Source organism: Pediculus humanus, genomic scaffold (genome assembly GCF_000006295.1).
Source record: "Pediculus humanus corporis 1103172107561 genomic scaffold, whole genome shotgun sequence".
In the NCBI taxonomy this organism is placed as follows: Eukaryota; Metazoa; Arthropoda; class Insecta; order Psocodea; family Pediculidae; genus Pediculus; species Pediculus humanus.
The window spans coordinates 470,984-489,568 of NW_002987176.1; the positions used below are offsets into that span (position 1 = coordinate 470,984).

An 18,585-nucleotide genomic window follows, 5' to 3' on the forward strand; every position below is an offset into this window, starting at 1 on the left:
TAAGGCAAAAGGGAAAAGCTTAAACCGGCGTATTGATTTCCCTGCGAGGCGCGCGTGCCCCACAATGCGGGAAACAAAGAAAAAAAAAAAAAAAAAAAATAATTCGGCACAAAGAAAAAATTTTTGTTACTTTTAATTTAAAAACACGAATTCTTTTTTCCTCCGTTTTTCCTTTTGCTTTGTTTTGTATTTTCCCCCACTCCCCCACTCACTCCCTACCTCCCTTTACAACATCGACTAGAAAAACAGATTTATTTTTCAGATATGTAAAAATTATTTTATTACACTCACCCACACCTTTTTTTTTTTTTTTTTGAATATTTTCACAATTAATGTAAATTTTTCTGAATTTTTAGTCGTAAAAACAAAACGAAAAAATTATTATTATTATTATTATTATTATTACTATTATCAGTTTACAATGTAGTTAATGCAAAAATTGTGCCAGATTACAAATCTTCGACAAAATTATTATTATTATTATTATTATTATTAGTATTTTTACTTCACAAACTAAAAGAATAAATGTAATTTATTAGTTATTATCGTCGTTGAACTACGTCATACATACATGGAAAATTTATCAACAATGTTAAAAAAAAAAAAAAAGTCAAACATTTAAATAAGGAGGAAAAAAAAAAAAGAAAAAAAATTAAACCTGAAAGTCAAATAGGGAGAGTGCGGGGAGGGGGGGGAAGGAGTTTCGAGTACGATTCGAAATTAAAATCATTGCCCATCAATGTTAAAAAAATAATGAAAGTGATTAACTCTGAGACCGTTTTATTATTATTATTATTATTATTATTATTATTATTATTATTATTATTACGCATACGATAACAAAGTTAATAATTTAATTAATCGTCTATCGGTTGATTAAGGGCTTTTTACAATAATAATAATTGCCATAATAATAATAATAATATCAACATAAAAGATACGAACACCTTTTAAAAGTAAAAAAACAAAAAACTTAAATTAAAGAATATTAAAAAAAAAAAAAAAGAAAGAAAAAAAAGTCGCAGATATTATTTAAAGAACATCTGTTCCGACACACGCACGCACACACACGCATACATACGCACATACATATACACACACACAGATATATATATATATATATATATATATATATATATATATATATATATATATACGGATAAAAATAGCGAGCACGCGCGCAAAGCACGCACGCACGCACGTCTAAAACACACACACAACACACACACACATACACACACGCTCACACAAAGAGAGAGAGAGTGAGTGAGAGAGAGAGAAAACAAAAACGTATATGAGGAGTTTTTTTTTTTTTTTTTTTTTCTTTCGTTTTTCCCTATAAACTTTTTTTTTTTTTCCCCGTCAGCTTTCCTTCCTTCCTTCCCTTTCCATATCTTTAAGTCTAGGGCAAAAGTTCTGGCAGTCCATCTCTCTTTATAACTTGTCCCATGGGCACCATACAAGTTTATTCCTTCATTCATTTCCTAACTTATTTTTAAAAAATTAAAAAAAAAAAAAAAAAAAAAAAAAAAAATTTTTTTTTTTTTCCCCGATACTTTACGACGATATTTACCATTAGAATTAAAAAAAAAAAAAAAACACACACACGCACCCACGCGCAAACCCGTGCAACCTTTGAATTTTCGTAAAACAAAATTCACATAATTATTATTATTATTATTATTAACATACACACAAATTAATCAAATCGACTTATCGTTAGGTAAGCAAAAAAAAAAAAAAAAAAGAAAATTTTTTTAAACTTTAATAACTGAAAATAATTATTTTCTTTAACGAAAGAGAGAGAGAGGGGGGGGAGGGGCGGGGAAGCGTTAAAAATAAAATTTTCTAGAAAATGGAAAACTTTGAAGAAGAAGACTTAACGAAAAAAAAGAAAAAAAATGGTAAAGGTGGATGCGAAGAAAAGATTAACTCAGCGATTATAAGTTTCCAATTGGAAAGTTTAGATCCAATTTTAACTAAGCGCTGCACCGAGGGATTTAAAATTAATTGCTACAAAACCATCATCATTGGAAAATTCTTTTCCTTTTTTTTTTTATTTTTTTTATTTTTTCAAGCGAAAATTAAATCAAAAAAAAAAAAAAAATTAATTCTCCATTAAAAATAAGATGGGGGAAAGGGGGGAAGGGGAAAGGAGAACCAAAAACAAGTATTCCGAGTAATATTAAGTAACTTTATACGCAACAACCATTTTCGTGTGCCTGCAATTGAGAGTTAAATTATGAAGGATTTTTTTTTTTTAAAAAAAAACTCGCTCCGAATTATTATTATTATTATTATTTTTTTTTCTCTACAACGAGTCGGCGGTTTAATTTCATTCTAACAAAAACGTGTTTTTCGTTTGTTTGTGTATACTCACACAAAGTCGGTATTTTAAAAAAAAAAAAAAAAAAAGAACAATTCAACCATTTCGAAAACGTTAGAAAATTCAAAAAAAAAATTTTCCAGGACCGGACAATTCAAACAAAATCTTACAAAATTATTTTTACCCTTTTTCCAGAGGCCCAAAAAAAAAAAAAAAAAAAAAAAAAAAGTAAAAATGGCGGAGGGCGTTCTGAATGATAGAAAGAAAAGAAAGAAAAAGAAAAAGAAAAGAAAAAGGAAAAAAAAAAGGAAAAAAAAAAAGGAAAGTCTCACGGGAACCATTCTCATTGAAACGAATCAGTCTCAAGACTTTGATAATTCTTTTTGATGAGCTGCAAAAATCCGATTCACTCCATAAATTTTTTTATCTTTTTTTTTTTCATCATCATCATCATCATCATCATCATCATCATCATCATCATCATTATTATTATTATTATTATTATTATATTTAAAAAAAAGGTTTGATTAATTTTAAAGTCGAAAATTCTAGAAATACTTCAAGAAACTGAGCTACAATTTTTTTTTTTTTTTGCTTAAAAAAAATGATACTACGACTTCATCTCAAATTTTAAATATTAAAAAACGTAATAAAAAATTATTATTATTATTATTATTATCATCATTATTATTGTTTTATAATAATTTTAATGTTAAAAAATTTTTTCCATCTTTTTTCTTTTTTTTTTCTTTTTTATCCGACATTTAATTCTTTTGCTTCAAGTCATGTCTTAAAAAATTTTATTTTTTGACGTTTAAAACGTAACATCTTTAACTTTTTTTTTTTTTTTTTTTTTACCTCTCCCCCCCCTTACAAAAAGTAAAAAAAATTTTTTTTTTAACGGGGGGGGGGGGAAGGAAAGGGGAAATAATAATAATAATGATAATTTTTTTTTCATTTATCACATTTTTAAATCGGTAAAAACTCAAAAAAAAAAAAAAAAAAAAAAAAAAATTAATAATTTTTAAAAGTTTACATGGGAGAAAAAAAATATAATAATAATAATAATAATAATAATAATAATAATAATAATAATAATAATGTAAAACACGGCAGGGAGCATTAGAAAGTTGAAATTTATATCAAAAAATATTATTATTATTATTATTATCTTTGTCTTTCTCTCTCTTTCCAAAGTTACACGATTAGTATCAATATACGAAAGAAAAATGACAACTTTTAAAATTAAATATATATATATATATAAAAAAAACAGTAAAGTCTTATTACACAATCGAAAAAAAAAAAAAAAAAAAAATTTTTTTTACGTCACACCTATATCAAGGTCTACCAACATTGTAATTGATAAGGCAAGTGATGACGACGACGATGATGATGATCATTATGGCAAACGCGCAAAATGGCACCGAATAAATTTAAAAATAAAAATTAAAAAAATAAAATAGTTTGTTAACAATTACCAAAAAAGGGAATTTTCTTTCACGTTATTTTTTCTTCCCCCCCCTTCCTCTTCTCCTCCCTCCTTTTCCTACTCCCTTCGAAAAGAAAAAGAAGTTACTATCATCTCTTCCTATTCCCTCGAGACAAAAAAAAAACAAAGAATCGACGATTAATTTCAAGGGTCATTGCAGACGGCTTTTATTCATGGAACCTCGTTTACACTATATCTCTTCTCCGCGGTTCAAGAATCATTTTTTCCAAACCGTTGCTCGTTATTCAACACCAAACCAAACCGAATTTCCTATTAAACTTTTCTTTAAAAGTAAAAAAAAATTTTTCTTTTTCTTTTTTTAAATAATTTCCTTTTTCTTTTATAATTTCATCAACTTGAAAAGAGAGAGAGAGAGAAAGGAATATATTCTGTTTATCTATAGAAATTATTTTAAAGAAAAAAACAAAAATATTTTGTAGTTACAAAATAATAGATTGATCTGAATGAAATTTTACTGAGATTTAAAAAAATTTTTTAACGTAACTTTTTTTCATAAATAATGTCACTTAGTGTCAACAAATTGTCACTTTGACAAGTGAAAATAATACGAAACGCACGGACCGAGGGGGAGGACTGGGCTGAAGAGCACAAACCTTTTTTCTTTTACAAAACTACCCCTCAAGTTCTCTCAATTTCAAATGCAAAAAAAAAAAATTTTTTTGATTTTCTAACCCCTAAAACTAAAAAACAAATATTAACTTGATTAATAAGAAAGAAAAAAAAAATTTGTATTTCCCCCCCCCCCCACCTCCCCGAAGTAATTACAAATCATCTAACGTATTTTCGAACTCATACGTCACAAAATCTCTTTCCCACAACCACTACAGTTTCAATAAAAAAAAAAAAAATTATTATTTTTATTTTAAATTAAATTTTAATAATCACACTTTCTCTCTCTCTCTCTCTCTCTCTCTCTCTCTCTCTCAAACGTATTTTTATTTATGCACGTACGTATATCAATAATACTCGAAGGAAAATATTTAAATTAAAATTGTTTAGGAATAAAAAGAGAAAAAAAAAAAAAAAAGAAAAAAAAAGGACGGGGAGGGGAAAAAAAAAAACGGTTACGCCACTGTGAGAACTGTGTGGAGTGAAATTAATATGACATTTTAAGTGAGATATTCTCCCCGTTGTCAAAATGAACATAAAATCCATCTCGAGAGCTTTCACTTTTCTCTTCTCTTCTCTGTTTCTCTAAAACAATAATTTGCGATTTACCAAAATGTGATTTCCTCCTTCGCTTTCACTCTGATTTTTTTTTTTTTTTTTTTTTTTTTTTTATACAAAAAATAAAAACTCTTATTTGAATTAATTTATATCGTTTTCGAATTCTATCACATCCATTCGAAACATCCATTAACCACGATAAAATATTGAAATGAAAAATACAGAAAAAAATACGGGGAGTGGGCTGGGGCGAGGGGAAATTAAAGTGGGGGGATGTACGATAAAACAACAAAACTCATTTTCAATTAATAAAATTAACCTGATTTTTATCAAACCGAATCCTGCCTGTTTTCGATACTTGAAAACGTTTCGTACTCAACACGCATACGCACACCATTATTTTTCCTTTCAAATTTAGAAAATGATTATTTTCTTGCTGCAGATACTACCACATCCTTGGGGGGTGGGGGGGGAAGGGAAAAAGGGAAAAAGAAAGAAAGAGAAAAACTAAAATTAAATTATTTCTTCTGGCAATGAAAATGTGACGTTTGATTGATATGCGCTTAGTGTGCTTTTCAAAGAGTTAGGGATCACCAAAACGAAAAAAGTTTCATAGATAATTTTTTTCCTCCTGGCGACATTTTTCCATTTTCCCCCCCCCTTTTTTTTTTTGTTCTTTAATTAATTAATTTTTTTTTTTTTTTTCATAACCGATTAACAAAAAAATATTCACATCATAATATTAATCACATCCTTCGAATTTCATAATCGTTTATCGATTCGTAAAGGGCTTTGAATTTAAAAAAAATCCCATTTAAAGTAATAAAAAAAAAAAAAAAGTAATAAAATTATTTCAATCGAATACGAGGAAAACTAAATGCTAAATAAAAAATTAAATTAAATTAATAAACTACTTTTAAGATTACGAGATACCAACAATATTGCGACAAGTAGCCAACTCACTAAACTACTCAAGTTTGTTTCAAATGGCAAAAAAGTAAAAAAAAAAAAAAAAAATCAAGTTTTTTTTTTTTTTTAAAAGTTTTCACAATATTATTATTATTATTATTTTTTTTTGCATTTCATGTAAATGAATAACATAAAAGACAATTAACATAAAAATAAAAATAAAAATTTAAATCATCACTGATATTTACACCCAAATGATTTCGAACATCGTGGGAGAACCACACTGGAAGCCATATTATCACACAATCGTTAAAGGGTAATTTTTAAAAAAAAAAATTTTCAATGATTTAAAAAAAAAAAAAAAAAAAACAGCAAATTTACAAGATTTGTGACTTATTAATTGAAATTTCCCACCCACACACACACATCATTTGAAATAAATGATAGTTCGAGCATTCATCCAGAAAACCTGGATTAAATACTCTATGACTTTGACAAAGCACACACGCCCCGTAACGTACAAAAGCCAAAATAAAACTAATACGAAAGTTGCGTTGTTGGTAGCAATTTTAAATTCCCTGTTTAACTTATGACAAGCGCAAAAACAACAAAAAGGTTACTTTTCAAAGGTATTATTCGTGATTCCAATTTTTCAACACTACACATCACAATTTTACTCCTCTCCTTTTACAAAGTTAAAATTACATTATTATTACTAAATTTTTATACTAAAATCAGTAATAGTTTCAAACCAACAAAACAAAAAAAAAAAAAAACAAAAATGGTTGGAAAAACAAAACCAACGCCCAAATATTAGGACCATCACCACCACTACCCCCACTTTTCCTATGTTTCAAAAAAAAAAAATTAATTAAACTGAAGAATGAAAAAACCACAAAAAAAAAAAAAATTTTTCCTTTTTTTTTTTGGATTTCGAACTAACTTTTTTTTTCCTTTTTTCCTTTTTTTCCTTTTTTAAATACAATACACATTAAAAAGATGGTTGCATGCCCGCGTGAAATTTCAAACGAGAATATAATGCTTTTTTTTTTTCACCCCTTTGCCTTTTTTTAATTTGAATAATTTTCTGGGCGAATTAATAAACTTTGCTGACAAGAAAAATGGACTTTTCCTTTTTTTTCCCCCGCCCGCCATTTTTTTTTTTTTTCCGTTTTGAATTTAAATTCGATCAAGAGGGATAAAATTTTTTTTAAATAAATGATTTAAACAAATGAAAATTTTCTAAAAATTGTTTTAAAAAATTCAAATGCACCGCGAGTAGTAGCGTTCACAATAAATAACCACCGATTGAGAAGGGGGGAGATGAGGGATGGGGTTGGGGGGAAGGGGACAAAAAAAGGGGGAAACAAAAAAAAAAAATACGTAAAAAATTACAATAAACAATAATGATAAATAAACTATTTAACAGTCGATTAAAAAAACGTAACCAGAACAATCAAAAACCGTAAAAAATTTATATTATACGTATTAAACGCCAGAGAGAGAGAAAGAGAGAGAGTGAGAGGGAGAGAGAGGGAGATCAAAGAAACGGAACGAGGCTATATTAAAGTGAAGTCCCGGGACTGTAGCGGATCATAAAATTTGTACATAAAATGAATAGAAACAAGAAATGGATTGACAGAGAGTGAAAATGGCCGTGGCAACCTGTTGCTCGTGATAGTAAAATCAAATCGGCCACGTTTGATGACTTTGTTTTTACGATTATGACGGAAGAGGCTATTATTTCCTACTGTAATAATTTTATACAGTTGTCGTACTTTTTTCTCTCTCTCTCTCTCTCTCGAACAAAAAAAAAATATGTATAAGCACAATAATAATAATAATAATAATTTTAAAATAAAATAAAATTGAAATTCCTAATAATCCATTCAGAAATGAATATTTTTAAATAAATATATATATATATATTAAAATTAATACGTTTATCTTAGGGTACATTTTTAAAAAAAAAAACTGCAAAAAGGAGGCGTAAATTTTACTTTAAAACCCCCCCCCTCCCCACATGATAACTGCATTAAATAAAACAAGGTTAAAAAAAAAAAAAACTTTTGAAGCATTAAGGAAAGAAAAAATAAAAATCGAAAGATACTATATATAAGCTGGTACTCTAACTAACTGACTAACCTTATACCTTTTGCCTTTTCCCCCCAAAAGCCTGAGAAAAGCTGATAAAAGTAAAAAAAAAAAAAAAAGTTGGCATATTTCTTTTAATCCTATGAATTATATATAAGAGAATTAAAATGTGAAATGAAAAGTTTAAAAGGGATAAAATAATAATAAAAAAAATTTAACTTCACTTTTAACAATTTTTTTTTTTTCAATCTTCTCATCGATATCCTTCATCAATTTTTATGTATGAGAAAGTTTTAAAAAAAAAAATTATACAAATAATTAATTATTTAAAACTTGAGGACTTGAAATAGTTAAAAACAAAATAACTATATCATTGAGGCAACTTGAGGAAAACTTTAAGCAGAGGGTAAAGAAAATTCGGGTGAAGACACACACACACATCACACAACAACATCTTATATATTCAACGCATTAATACTAATTTTTATAGTAATTCAAATTTACACCTTACTCAACCTTATAACGAGGGCAAAGTGAAAAAAAGGAAGCTTATAAATTCATATTAATTTTTTTTTTTTTAAATGGCGATGAAAATCCTAGTCGGGATTCTCTCTCTCTCTCTCTCTCTTATTAATAGCATTTTTATTTTCACTTTAACAAATTTATGTACCCACTTCAAGCCACTTTGGAAAAAAAAAAAAAAAAAATTTCAAGACTTTTTTTTTTTTTTTTTTCATTTTTTTTTTAAACTTTGATTTACGATTTTGAATTTATATTTTAAAAAAAAAAAAGGCCACCCCCTAGGCCCTTAGCCATATCCCTTTTTTTTAATAAAAATTCAGGCCCCTTTGGCAATTTTTTTTTTTTTTTTTTTTTTCATTTCAATATTTTCCCTTATATTAAAAACCCAAACCCCCCCCCCCCCCCCCCCCTTGAAAATTAAATCAAAGTTTTTGTTTTTGATTTAGTTTAGTTTTTTTTTTTTTTTTTTTTTTTTTTTTTATTTCATGTGAAATAAAAAAAAAAAAAAAAATGGATGTAACCTACTTTTCCTACGACAAAAGACTAAAAATTCAGAAGCAAATACAATCAGAAAACGTATATACAATTATTTAATTTTAATTTTAATGAAAAAAAATCTATTCAATAGGAGATTTTAAAAGTCGACATATTTGTAAAAAACTAAACTATAGAAACAGCGAAAAATACAAAGGGTAAAAAAAAAAAAAAAAGAAAAAAAAAATTAGCGCATGGCGTGTTAAGAAAACAACCATTTAAACGACAAAAAAAAATACGAAATTTCATAATTTAATAACCCGACAATTATTATTATTATTATTTTGATTCTCATAATTAAATGCTAAATCACACAAACAGTAACAACATTAACGTTGTTTAAAAATTTTTTTTGCAATGTTTGAAAAACAAAAAAAAAAAAATTATGCAGAACGATTTTTAGTAAAACCCATTTTAACGTAGAAAAAAATTTTATTTGAAATCACGTAAGAATAAATTTATTATGACAAAACTCTTTTTTTAAAAAAAAAAAAGGAGGCGTACAAAAAAAAAAAAAAAATTCTGCATTACGTTGAAAACCTGAATAAAAAAAACGACCTTAAAGGTAGTAGTAGTACTCGGGACGAGCATGCAAACACCATGTATAAAACCAATCAATCCTTCTTTATATATATATAGTTTTATAAACTACAACTACTAATTCTACATTGAAATTTTGTATTCTGCTAAAAAAAAAAAAAAAAGTCTTGTTGGCCTTTCATCGACAATCCATCCAAACGTTACTTCAACCCTTAAACACTCGCAAAATATTTTTCCTAACAAATAAATTTAAACAAATTTTTTTGTAAACTTTAATTATGGCTTCGTGGGAAAAAAAAAACAAAACGACCGAAAAGGGGAAAAAAAAGGTAAAGACAAAAGCGAAACCCTTTTTTTTTTTTTAAAAAAAGTAATTAGTTTGTTTAAAATAAAATGTCGTATTGGGCCATAGCACAACCAAGACAATCGTACAAACAATGAATTAATTATCAATTTTTTACAGGTATAGAAAAATTAAAAAACAATTCCAAATTAAATTGAGGCAGGCGGATACGACGGGGAAAAAAAAAAAAAAAAAAAAAATGTTACAAATTTAAATTTAAAACGACTGACTCGTCTCGTAAACAAATAAAAACCTGATAAAAAAAAAAAATTAACCCGAAATGGAAAAGCCTTAATTTTAACAACCGTGTAAAAGTAACCGCAGAGGTACCTTCTACAAACTTATACATCACACTAAAAATTTTTTTTACAAATTCAAATTATTATCAGGTTTTCAAAAATCACGTAAAGAAAATTATGTTAATATTTGACACGCGAAATTTATTAAACCTTTTTTTTTTTTTTTTTTTTTCATACTCCTCGGCATCCTTATTATTATTATTATTATTATTTTTACTCGCCAATAGCAACAGATTAAAAAACAACTTTTTTTTTTTTAAATTAATAATATTATTTGAGAATACAAAACAAAACGAAACGAAAAAAAATTCATTTTTAATACATACAAACGTATTAGTTTTTTCTTTCCTTTTTTTTTAACATAAAATTTATTAATGATTTAAACCAAGATTAAAAAAAAAAAACCATGCTTTGGAGTAGAATAAAAAAAAAAAATGATCAAAACCAATTCAGTAAAAAGAATTATAAAAATTTAAAAAAAAATCTTTACAAAAGAATCAGGCTCCACTATTGTCAAACCTTAAAAAAAATTTATGTGGACCAGGATGTTGTTTATTTTTTTCCGAGAATTTTAAGAGAAACTAGGCTTTCAAGTTTTTTTTTAAAAAAAAAAAATTTTATCTTGGATTTTTTTTTTTTTTAAATTATTTTGAACAGAACTCATTTTTTTTTTCTTTTTTTTTTTTTAAATTGTACAAGTTAATTCGTTTTTTAAATTTTTTTTCCCTTATTTGAGAATTATAAGTTAGGACATTGCCCTTACACACCAATGACTAATAATCTTTTGCTAAAATGATGTTCCCATTTAAATTTATTTAAAAAAAAAAATTAATTAATTTTACCGCGTTTTTTCCTCTCTTTAAAAACAACATTTTCTACCAAAAAAAAATTTCTTATTAATTAATTCAAATTATTTAATCATCATCATCATCATCATCATCTTCGTCGAGAGAGAGAGAGAGATAGGGGGGAGGGGGGAAACAGCTTCAAAACCTTATAAAGACGTTAAAACAAAAAATGACCGCCCTGTTATTTTAAATTATCATTACGATACAATTTATACACATCATGCAAACAAACAAACAAACAAACAAACGAAATATTTTTTCAAATGATACAAAAAAATTCGTAACCGTGAGATTTTCCGAAACCGAAAAACAAAAATGAAAAAAGAATAAAAGTAATCAAAATTTTTACTCACTTAAGAAGTAAATTTCTCACAAAGGTGTGAGTTGAATTTTTTTTTTTTTTAGAAGTAGACACACATTAAAACTATTAAAAACTATTATTGAAAGCCAAAAAGAGAAGAAAAAAAAGAAAAGAGGAAATAAGGGGGAAGGGGGAGGGGGAGGGGAGGAAATAAGCAAATATAAATATAATGATCACTTACCCGTTTTTTCCTTTATCTCGCAAAGAACGCTAAACAACGCCGGTTTCATTCTGTGACAATTCAACGTGTGTTTCCTATAAAATATAATCAAATAATTAATATTAACGGTCAATAAATATTTTTTTTTTTTTTTTTTTAACAACAAATAATCAATCAATTCATAATAAATATCATAACTCGTATAGACAATTAAATCGATTAAAAAAAAAAAAAAAAAAAAAAAATGAATCGAATCGAGAGCAAATGAAAAGAAAATTTAAATAATAACAATTTGATAAGCCGCCACCCCCCCTTCCCTATTTAGCGTTTTTTTCGTCACATTCGGGGAAGGAGGGGGGGAGGGGGGGGTTGGAAAAATTTTTTTTTTTTTAAAAAATAAAAAACAAAATTTTTATAAGTCAAATAACCATGTCGTCGGCAAAAACTAATTTATGGTACAATTAAATGGTAATAAATAACTGAAAGAGCAACTAATCAGCGCTACAATGTTGTTTGACATTTTAATGTCAAGGGAAATGATAAAATGCACATCAAAATAGACCCGATGATAATGAGCTATGACAACACATTTCGTTTTTTTTTTTTACTCTTATGCACCAAAAAAAAAAACCAATAATAATAATAATATAATAAAATCTCTTATACTCTAAGAAAATTTCTTTTAAAAAACAATCCGACGCGGCGGTAGCGTTCGCTATATGTTTTTACACACCTGTTAATTAAGTAGTAATATAATAAAAATAAAATTAAACATGGCCGTTATCCATAAAATGCAATGATGATAATAAATAAATAAATAAATACGAAATTTCGAGAAAAACAAACAATTACTATAATCGATTATTTAACACATTACACGTCGCTTACTACTTTTGTTGTCATAACCGTTGATTATCAACAAACACCTAAAAAACAATTTAAAAAAAAAAATTTTTTTTTTTTTCAATAAAATCATACAGGTAACCATTTTATTTAACTAATAATAATAATAATAATAATGAAAAAACCTCGTTAAGAAATAAATAATTGAAAATTGACGGGGGAAAAAAAAAAAAAAAAAATGTATAAAAACTATCAGAGAATGAACTTTTCCGACATTCTTAAGACAAAATTTTTCTCTTGTATTAAATTTGAAAAAAAAAAAAAAACCGACGAAATTTTCAGGTATTTTCAACAATAATTTGAAATTGTTTCCCGCCCCCCTCCACTAATTAAATAAAATTTCGAATGACTTAGAATAAAAAAAAAAAAAAAACTAGAAACTTTCTTCTGCTGGATACGTAGACAATAACGTTTCTTGAGATGTGAAAATAATAATAAAAAATAAAGATCGATTGTATTTTAAAATAAAAAACTGTAAATGTGCAAGTTAAAAAAAAAAAAAAAAAAAGAAAACCTCAGGTATACTACACAATGAGTAGGGAAAAAAAATAATAATAATAATAATTTCTTGCCGGTTCAACGTGAATCCGACGGAAGTACAAGATTAATATTTGATTTTTTTTTTTTTTTTTGTTTATATGGTATCCGCAATGTTATAGTTTACCGCCGTGTAAATAATTAAAACTTTTTTTTTTTTTGGATTTAAATCCAAATTGAGATTAAGATTAAGATTAAGGAAATATTTACCTCGCTTGAGCCTCGTCCAGAGATTGATCCGTAATGTTCATTATTTGCTGAAGAATTTCTGCGATATCCTGTTTTCGGGTTTCCCCATCGGGAGTAGCAGGAGTCCCGTGATTTGGATCTCCCGCATTCATTCCATAAGGTTGTGCCATCATTCCGACTTGTCCGCTAGGGTGCATTATTCGAAAACGATCGTTTTTAAATAATAATAATAAAAAAAAAAAAAAAAAAATTTACGGGGGGGAGAAGGAAAAAAAATTCACAACTCTCCCGTTATTATCGTGTCACACATTTTTTTTTTCATTTTTTTCCTTTTCCCATTGAAAGAAATTGCCAACAACAGTGTAACCACACCAGCACTAACTGCAGAAACAAAAAAAAAAAAAAGAAAAACAATTGATACAATAAACTAACTAAAAAACCTAATCCAAATCAATCACTTTAACAAATTATTTATTATTTTAATGTAATCGTCGACGACAAAGGTAAATATAAATATATATATAAAAACGAAAATATTAATTATGTATAGACTTTTATAAATTTTTAACTATTCACCGACGTTATCAAACAAAATTAAACTGATTTGAAAACAAAAACAAAAAAACAAAAAAAACAAAAAAAAAAAAAGAAAAAGGTACAAATATGAAAATTACGATATATTAGAGGGCTGATACTGTGCCACTCAATATCTACTATCCATAAAATCTTCAAGCCAAGTGCCATTTAGGGAAGCAAGTCTTTGTGTAACAACCAATGGGAGCTAGAGTTTGCGCGTCACTTTAAAACCAACGCCACCTCCTGGCTTGATTTATATCCCTACCTTCGCTACTGATATACGTAAATAAGCCAAATTAAAATTGTTATTAGGTATATATATATATTCTTTGTTTACAAGAATTTAAATAATATTAAATAATCGAACGATGCTAAATAATATAAAACTCAATAAAATTTTTTTTCTTTTCAAATCTCTAGCTTATTATTACTGAAAGTATAACTCTATTAGAATTATTAAAACTTATGCTTTTACTATTTAACAATTTTAACGACGACAACGATAATAATTTCGATATTGATGTTAAGTAATAAATTAATGAAATGAAATCGATATAAATTACATTTTAAAAATTTCTATAACAATTGAGAAAAAATAAGAAAGAAGCGAGGGTTTAAAGAAAACAAGACGAAATGTGTTCATAGTAAATCAACATGGCGACTCCGCCTTCTTGACACAAGCAAAGACAAAAGATATTTTAAAATATCAAATTATTAATTTAAATTACTTCATTCTCCTGAATACAATCAACCGGATCGTAATTGATTTTTCTACTGTCGCTTTTCACTCGCGACTTTAACCTTAAACGTTACAAAATAAAAATAAAAAAATAAAAACTAACACCTTACTTCACTATTAAACACAACTCAAAATGATTGACGTTTGGATAATGACTGCAATGGCCGCTCTTATTAGTTTAAATTTTTCCCGCTACGTGACTAGAAAAGCGCTACTGTAAATAATACTTGAGAAACAATTGCTTTTAAAATTAAACTAAAATTATATTTGCAATGGCTTTTTCTTATTTAATTTTTATAGATGTCTCTGCTGTAAAAAAAAAAAAAAAAAATTTTAACAGAAGTTTTTTTTTTTTTTTTGGAGAAAATCTTACTTAAAATATAACTATTCAAATTCTGTGAAATCCATTCCAAAAAAAAAAAAAAAAAAAATTAAATTAATTTTTTATGCGAACGTTTAAAACCTTACTAAATAAAAATACGTTACAGCAAAAATTGAAAATTTAAAAAAATCCTTGAAATATTTTTATGAAAACAAAAGAAATGACAAAGAAAATTATTTTTTTTTTAAATGAAGAAAAAAATAAATTTTGTTTTAATACAAGCGCAACTTAAAACAAACGTTTTTAATAATTTTTTAGGTTTTTCGAGAGCCATACTTTCTGTAAATATAATAGCAAAATAAAGAAATTACTGAGCAAGCATGGTTTATTTCTTAGAAAGCAATAAATAATTTTATTTTCGATGTACTTATATCAATTACTTAAAAAGTTTTAATATAATTTATTTAAAATTACTACGTAGAATTTTTTTTAAAAATCAACTTCTATTTTAAAAATAGAATATTTGACGTCTATGCTATTTATTATTAGCCGCTAATTAAGTTGGCAACATTTCTATTTTGCCGATTGTAATAATGGCGAAAAACTTATGGTGCAACAAAATTTAGTAATTTCTGGTCATATTTTGTTAAGAGGTGTCATGGCGGTTTGTCTAAAGCGCTTTTTTAAAAACAATGGTTCTGGTATATTAACAACTCGAAAAAATCAAAGAACTAATTGTTTGGGTCAGAAATCTTTCGGTGCCACAGAACCTTTTTATGGAGAGGTAGTGTATGTTTTGATTACCTCTCAATGGTAAATTTCATTAATCAATAATTTATTTAATTGTTTTTTTATTTATTTTAATTTTTATTTTTTTAGGGGATTAGAGTTAATATTTCATCATCTGGCATCTCTTTTGGCCGTAAATTTAAAACAAAAGTAATTAAAAAAACCTACCCAATTAGTTCTGCCTTTCCAGTTTGTGATAAAAATATTAACGTTAGTTTATGTATGAGCGTTAAAAAAAATAATTACTTAAATGAAAATAAATTTGAATTTTTAAAATTACCTAATGTAGATTATTGCACCAAAGAAAATAAAGCCTATAAAATGGATGAACAAAAAGACTTAGGTAATTCTGGCAAGGCAGGTCCTGATCAAGTATTGAATGTATTTAATGTACTCAGCAATGATGTAAGACATTAAATCAAATTTATTTAATTTAATTTTTTCGATTGCATTTTGTTTACAATAAAATAAATTTCTTGCAGCTACCTAAATTATTTGTTAAAAGTATGAATTATGACATTTATCATCATAATATTATATTTGAAAATAATATTAAAGGAGTCAAGACAGTGTAGGTTGCTTATTATTTTATTTAGTAAGGTATTATGTGTGTAAATTAAATAAAAATTACAATTTAAGTCTAATTCATTTTTTTGTTTTTGTTTTTAGAGGGCTGTTTAATTATTCAAAACAAATCTCTTTATTAAGGGCAGTTGGTCATATAAAATTTGCATATGTAAAGTTTGATGTATTAAAAATAACTGCACACCCGGAAGATGGTACAGTTAGGGTTAGATGGAGAATTAGAGGTATTCCAAATTATAGAGCTTTAATGTCATTTTTAAGCTTCATTTCATCTTTTAATGCCAAGCAGTTGGATGGGTATGAAATCTACAATATTTTTTTATTAATGAAAATAAATTTTTTATGATTTGAATTATTGTAAGGAAATTATTTTTTTTTTAGATGGTATGATGGTTTTTCCATATTTTATGTCGGTTCAGATGGGCTTATTCACAAACACACTGTTGACAAGGTATTAGATTTTTTTCATTTTGTGTTTAACATTTGTATTGATTTACAGTGATTTTTCATCGAAGGTAATTTAATTAATATTTTCAGATGATTCCCGATAGTGAAGAAAAAGTTTCCAACATCCAAAATAATTTGGCAGCAAAAATTGCACTAGTATTGGGGGTTATGATGAATGATATTTCATCGTCAAATTTTTTTAAAAATAATGTACAAAATGATCAAGTTGTAACTAAATTCCTTAAAAAATTTGAAGATGATCATCTCTTTAAAACGAAACAGCTTGAAACCAGATTTGTTAATTAATAAAGTTCAAAATATGTCGTCAGATAAGTTTAATTTAAAAGTTAAATTTTAAAATATTCTTTTAAAATGCTATTGTGACATTTAATATTCAATATGTTTATAGAAGTGTTAATAGATTTATTTATTGTAAAAAAATAATTATTTGTATTTAATTTTATGAACTATTCAAAATAGGTAAAAATTCACAAAAAAAAAAAAAAAAAAAATTATAATTTTTTTTTTAGCCGTCAATTTTTGAAGATGTTAATTTAAATCCAGGATATAAATTTGTACCACATGAACACTTACATCCTACAAACATAAAAAAAAAAAGGAAAATATTAAAAATATTTATTTAAATAAAAAATAATAAAAATTCAAGTTACCTTTAAACCAATTAAAACAACCAATTTTTTGTTTGCATTTTGAATTCGAGCATAGCAATTTCCCCGAATCGTTATTAAAAATATTTTCCATCCATGGCAATGGTTCAATATATATTGAATCTTTGCAAAATATTTCTTTTTCAATATTTTTATTTTCTGCAATATTTGTTTCATCGAGCCAATCGAATTTTTGGTTAGGCACATGAAATAAAACATTTGATTTATTTGCTAATATTTGCCTGAAAATTTTTCAGGTTTGAATTATTTAAAAGATATTTAAAAAATGGATGTGACAAAGTGGAATCATATAAGAAAAAAATCAAATTAATGAATGTATGTGAATACCAAAGAAGGATGCCTCTACTTGATTTTAAAATTTTATTTTATTGTACTTAAAATTTTTAAATCACAATTTAAAATGTTCCTATTAAATATAATAAAAATAATATTTAAAGAATTGAAAAATGAATTTTATTAAATACCTGCACTTTTTACATTTTAAATTTCCTTCATTTGAACTATTAAATGCATAATTTTCAGGTGAAAAATTAATAATATTTTTAATATCACATAACTGTGTGCCTAAATTAATCATTGTATGCCACCTGTACATTTTATAAATAATATCATTTTTATCTAATTCATAACAAAAATATTGATATAATTTAAGTTGAGCCATAAAACTTGGATTTGGATTAATACAACTCCATTTTGATTTACAATAATCAAAACTATGTTTAAGTGTCCAATTTTCCTTTTTCATAAAATAAGAAATTACAATTGTTGAACTTCTTGAAATACCACATAAACTGAAAGTAAAACTTGAGAATTAATAAACTTTAATTTTCGAGAAAGAAATTTAATTTGATTGCATCAATGTCGAACAAAAAAAAAAAAAAAAAAAATTTAAATTAAGTTAATTACAACTCAATAACTCAACAATTTTTTTTACCAGTGAACCAATACTGCACTTTTCTTTAAACCTTCATCTATAAAATTATAAGCATCATCAAAATGAGATAATAAATCATTATTCGGCATATCATCAGCTATAATTTAAAAAAAAATTATATTTTAATTAATAATATATTTCTCCATAATTTTAAATTTAATTAAATAAAAATACCTTTTATGTATTTAATACATATATTTTCATCAGCATAGATTTCTTTTGGAAGTGGAACTGAATTTACAGTTAAAATATGATTAAT

The 18,585-nt window shown here is 25.9% G+C and overlaps 3 protein-coding genes across 3 annotated transcripts; 1 reads left to right on the forward strand and 2 right to left on the reverse strand.

Moving 5' to 3' along the window:
• Nucleotides 1–10,150: 10,150 nt before the first annotated feature.
• On the reverse strand, nt 10,151–13,442 carry Phum_PHUM213180 (uncharacterized protein; the record flags this gene model as incomplete). The annotated part of the gene is made up of 4 exons (XM_002425604.1): nt 10,151–10,201; nt 10,224–10,288; nt 11,638–11,711; nt 13,267–13,442. The coding sequence occupies 4 exons, from the start codon at nt 13,440–13,442 to the stop codon at nt 10,151–10,153; spliced, it is 366 nt and encodes a 121-aa protein (XP_002425649.1).
• Nucleotides 13,443–15,489: 2,047 nt separating this feature from the next.
• Phum_PHUM213190 (uncharacterized protein) lies at nt 15,490–17,009 on the forward strand (the record flags this gene model as incomplete). The annotated part of the gene is made up of 7 exons (XM_002425605.1): nt 15,490–15,666; nt 15,762–15,804; nt 15,961–16,076; nt 16,154–16,242; nt 16,341–16,553; nt 16,638–16,707; nt 16,794–17,009. 7 exons carry the CDS (start codon nt 15,490–15,492, stop codon nt 17,007–17,009), a joined length of 924 nt encoding a protein of 307 aa, XP_002425650.1.
• A 220-nt stretch (nt 17,010–17,229) lies between these two features.
• Phum_PHUM213200 (dual specificity protein phosphatase, putative) lies at nt 17,230–18,415 on the reverse strand (the record flags this gene model as incomplete). The annotated part of the gene is made up of 4 exons (XM_002425606.1): nt 17,230–17,300; nt 17,375–17,613; nt 17,857–18,183; nt 18,327–18,415. 4 exons carry the CDS (start codon nt 18,413–18,415, stop codon nt 17,230–17,232), a joined length of 726 nt encoding a protein of 241 aa, XP_002425651.1.
• Between the last annotated feature and the right edge of the window lie 170 nt (nt 18,416–18,585).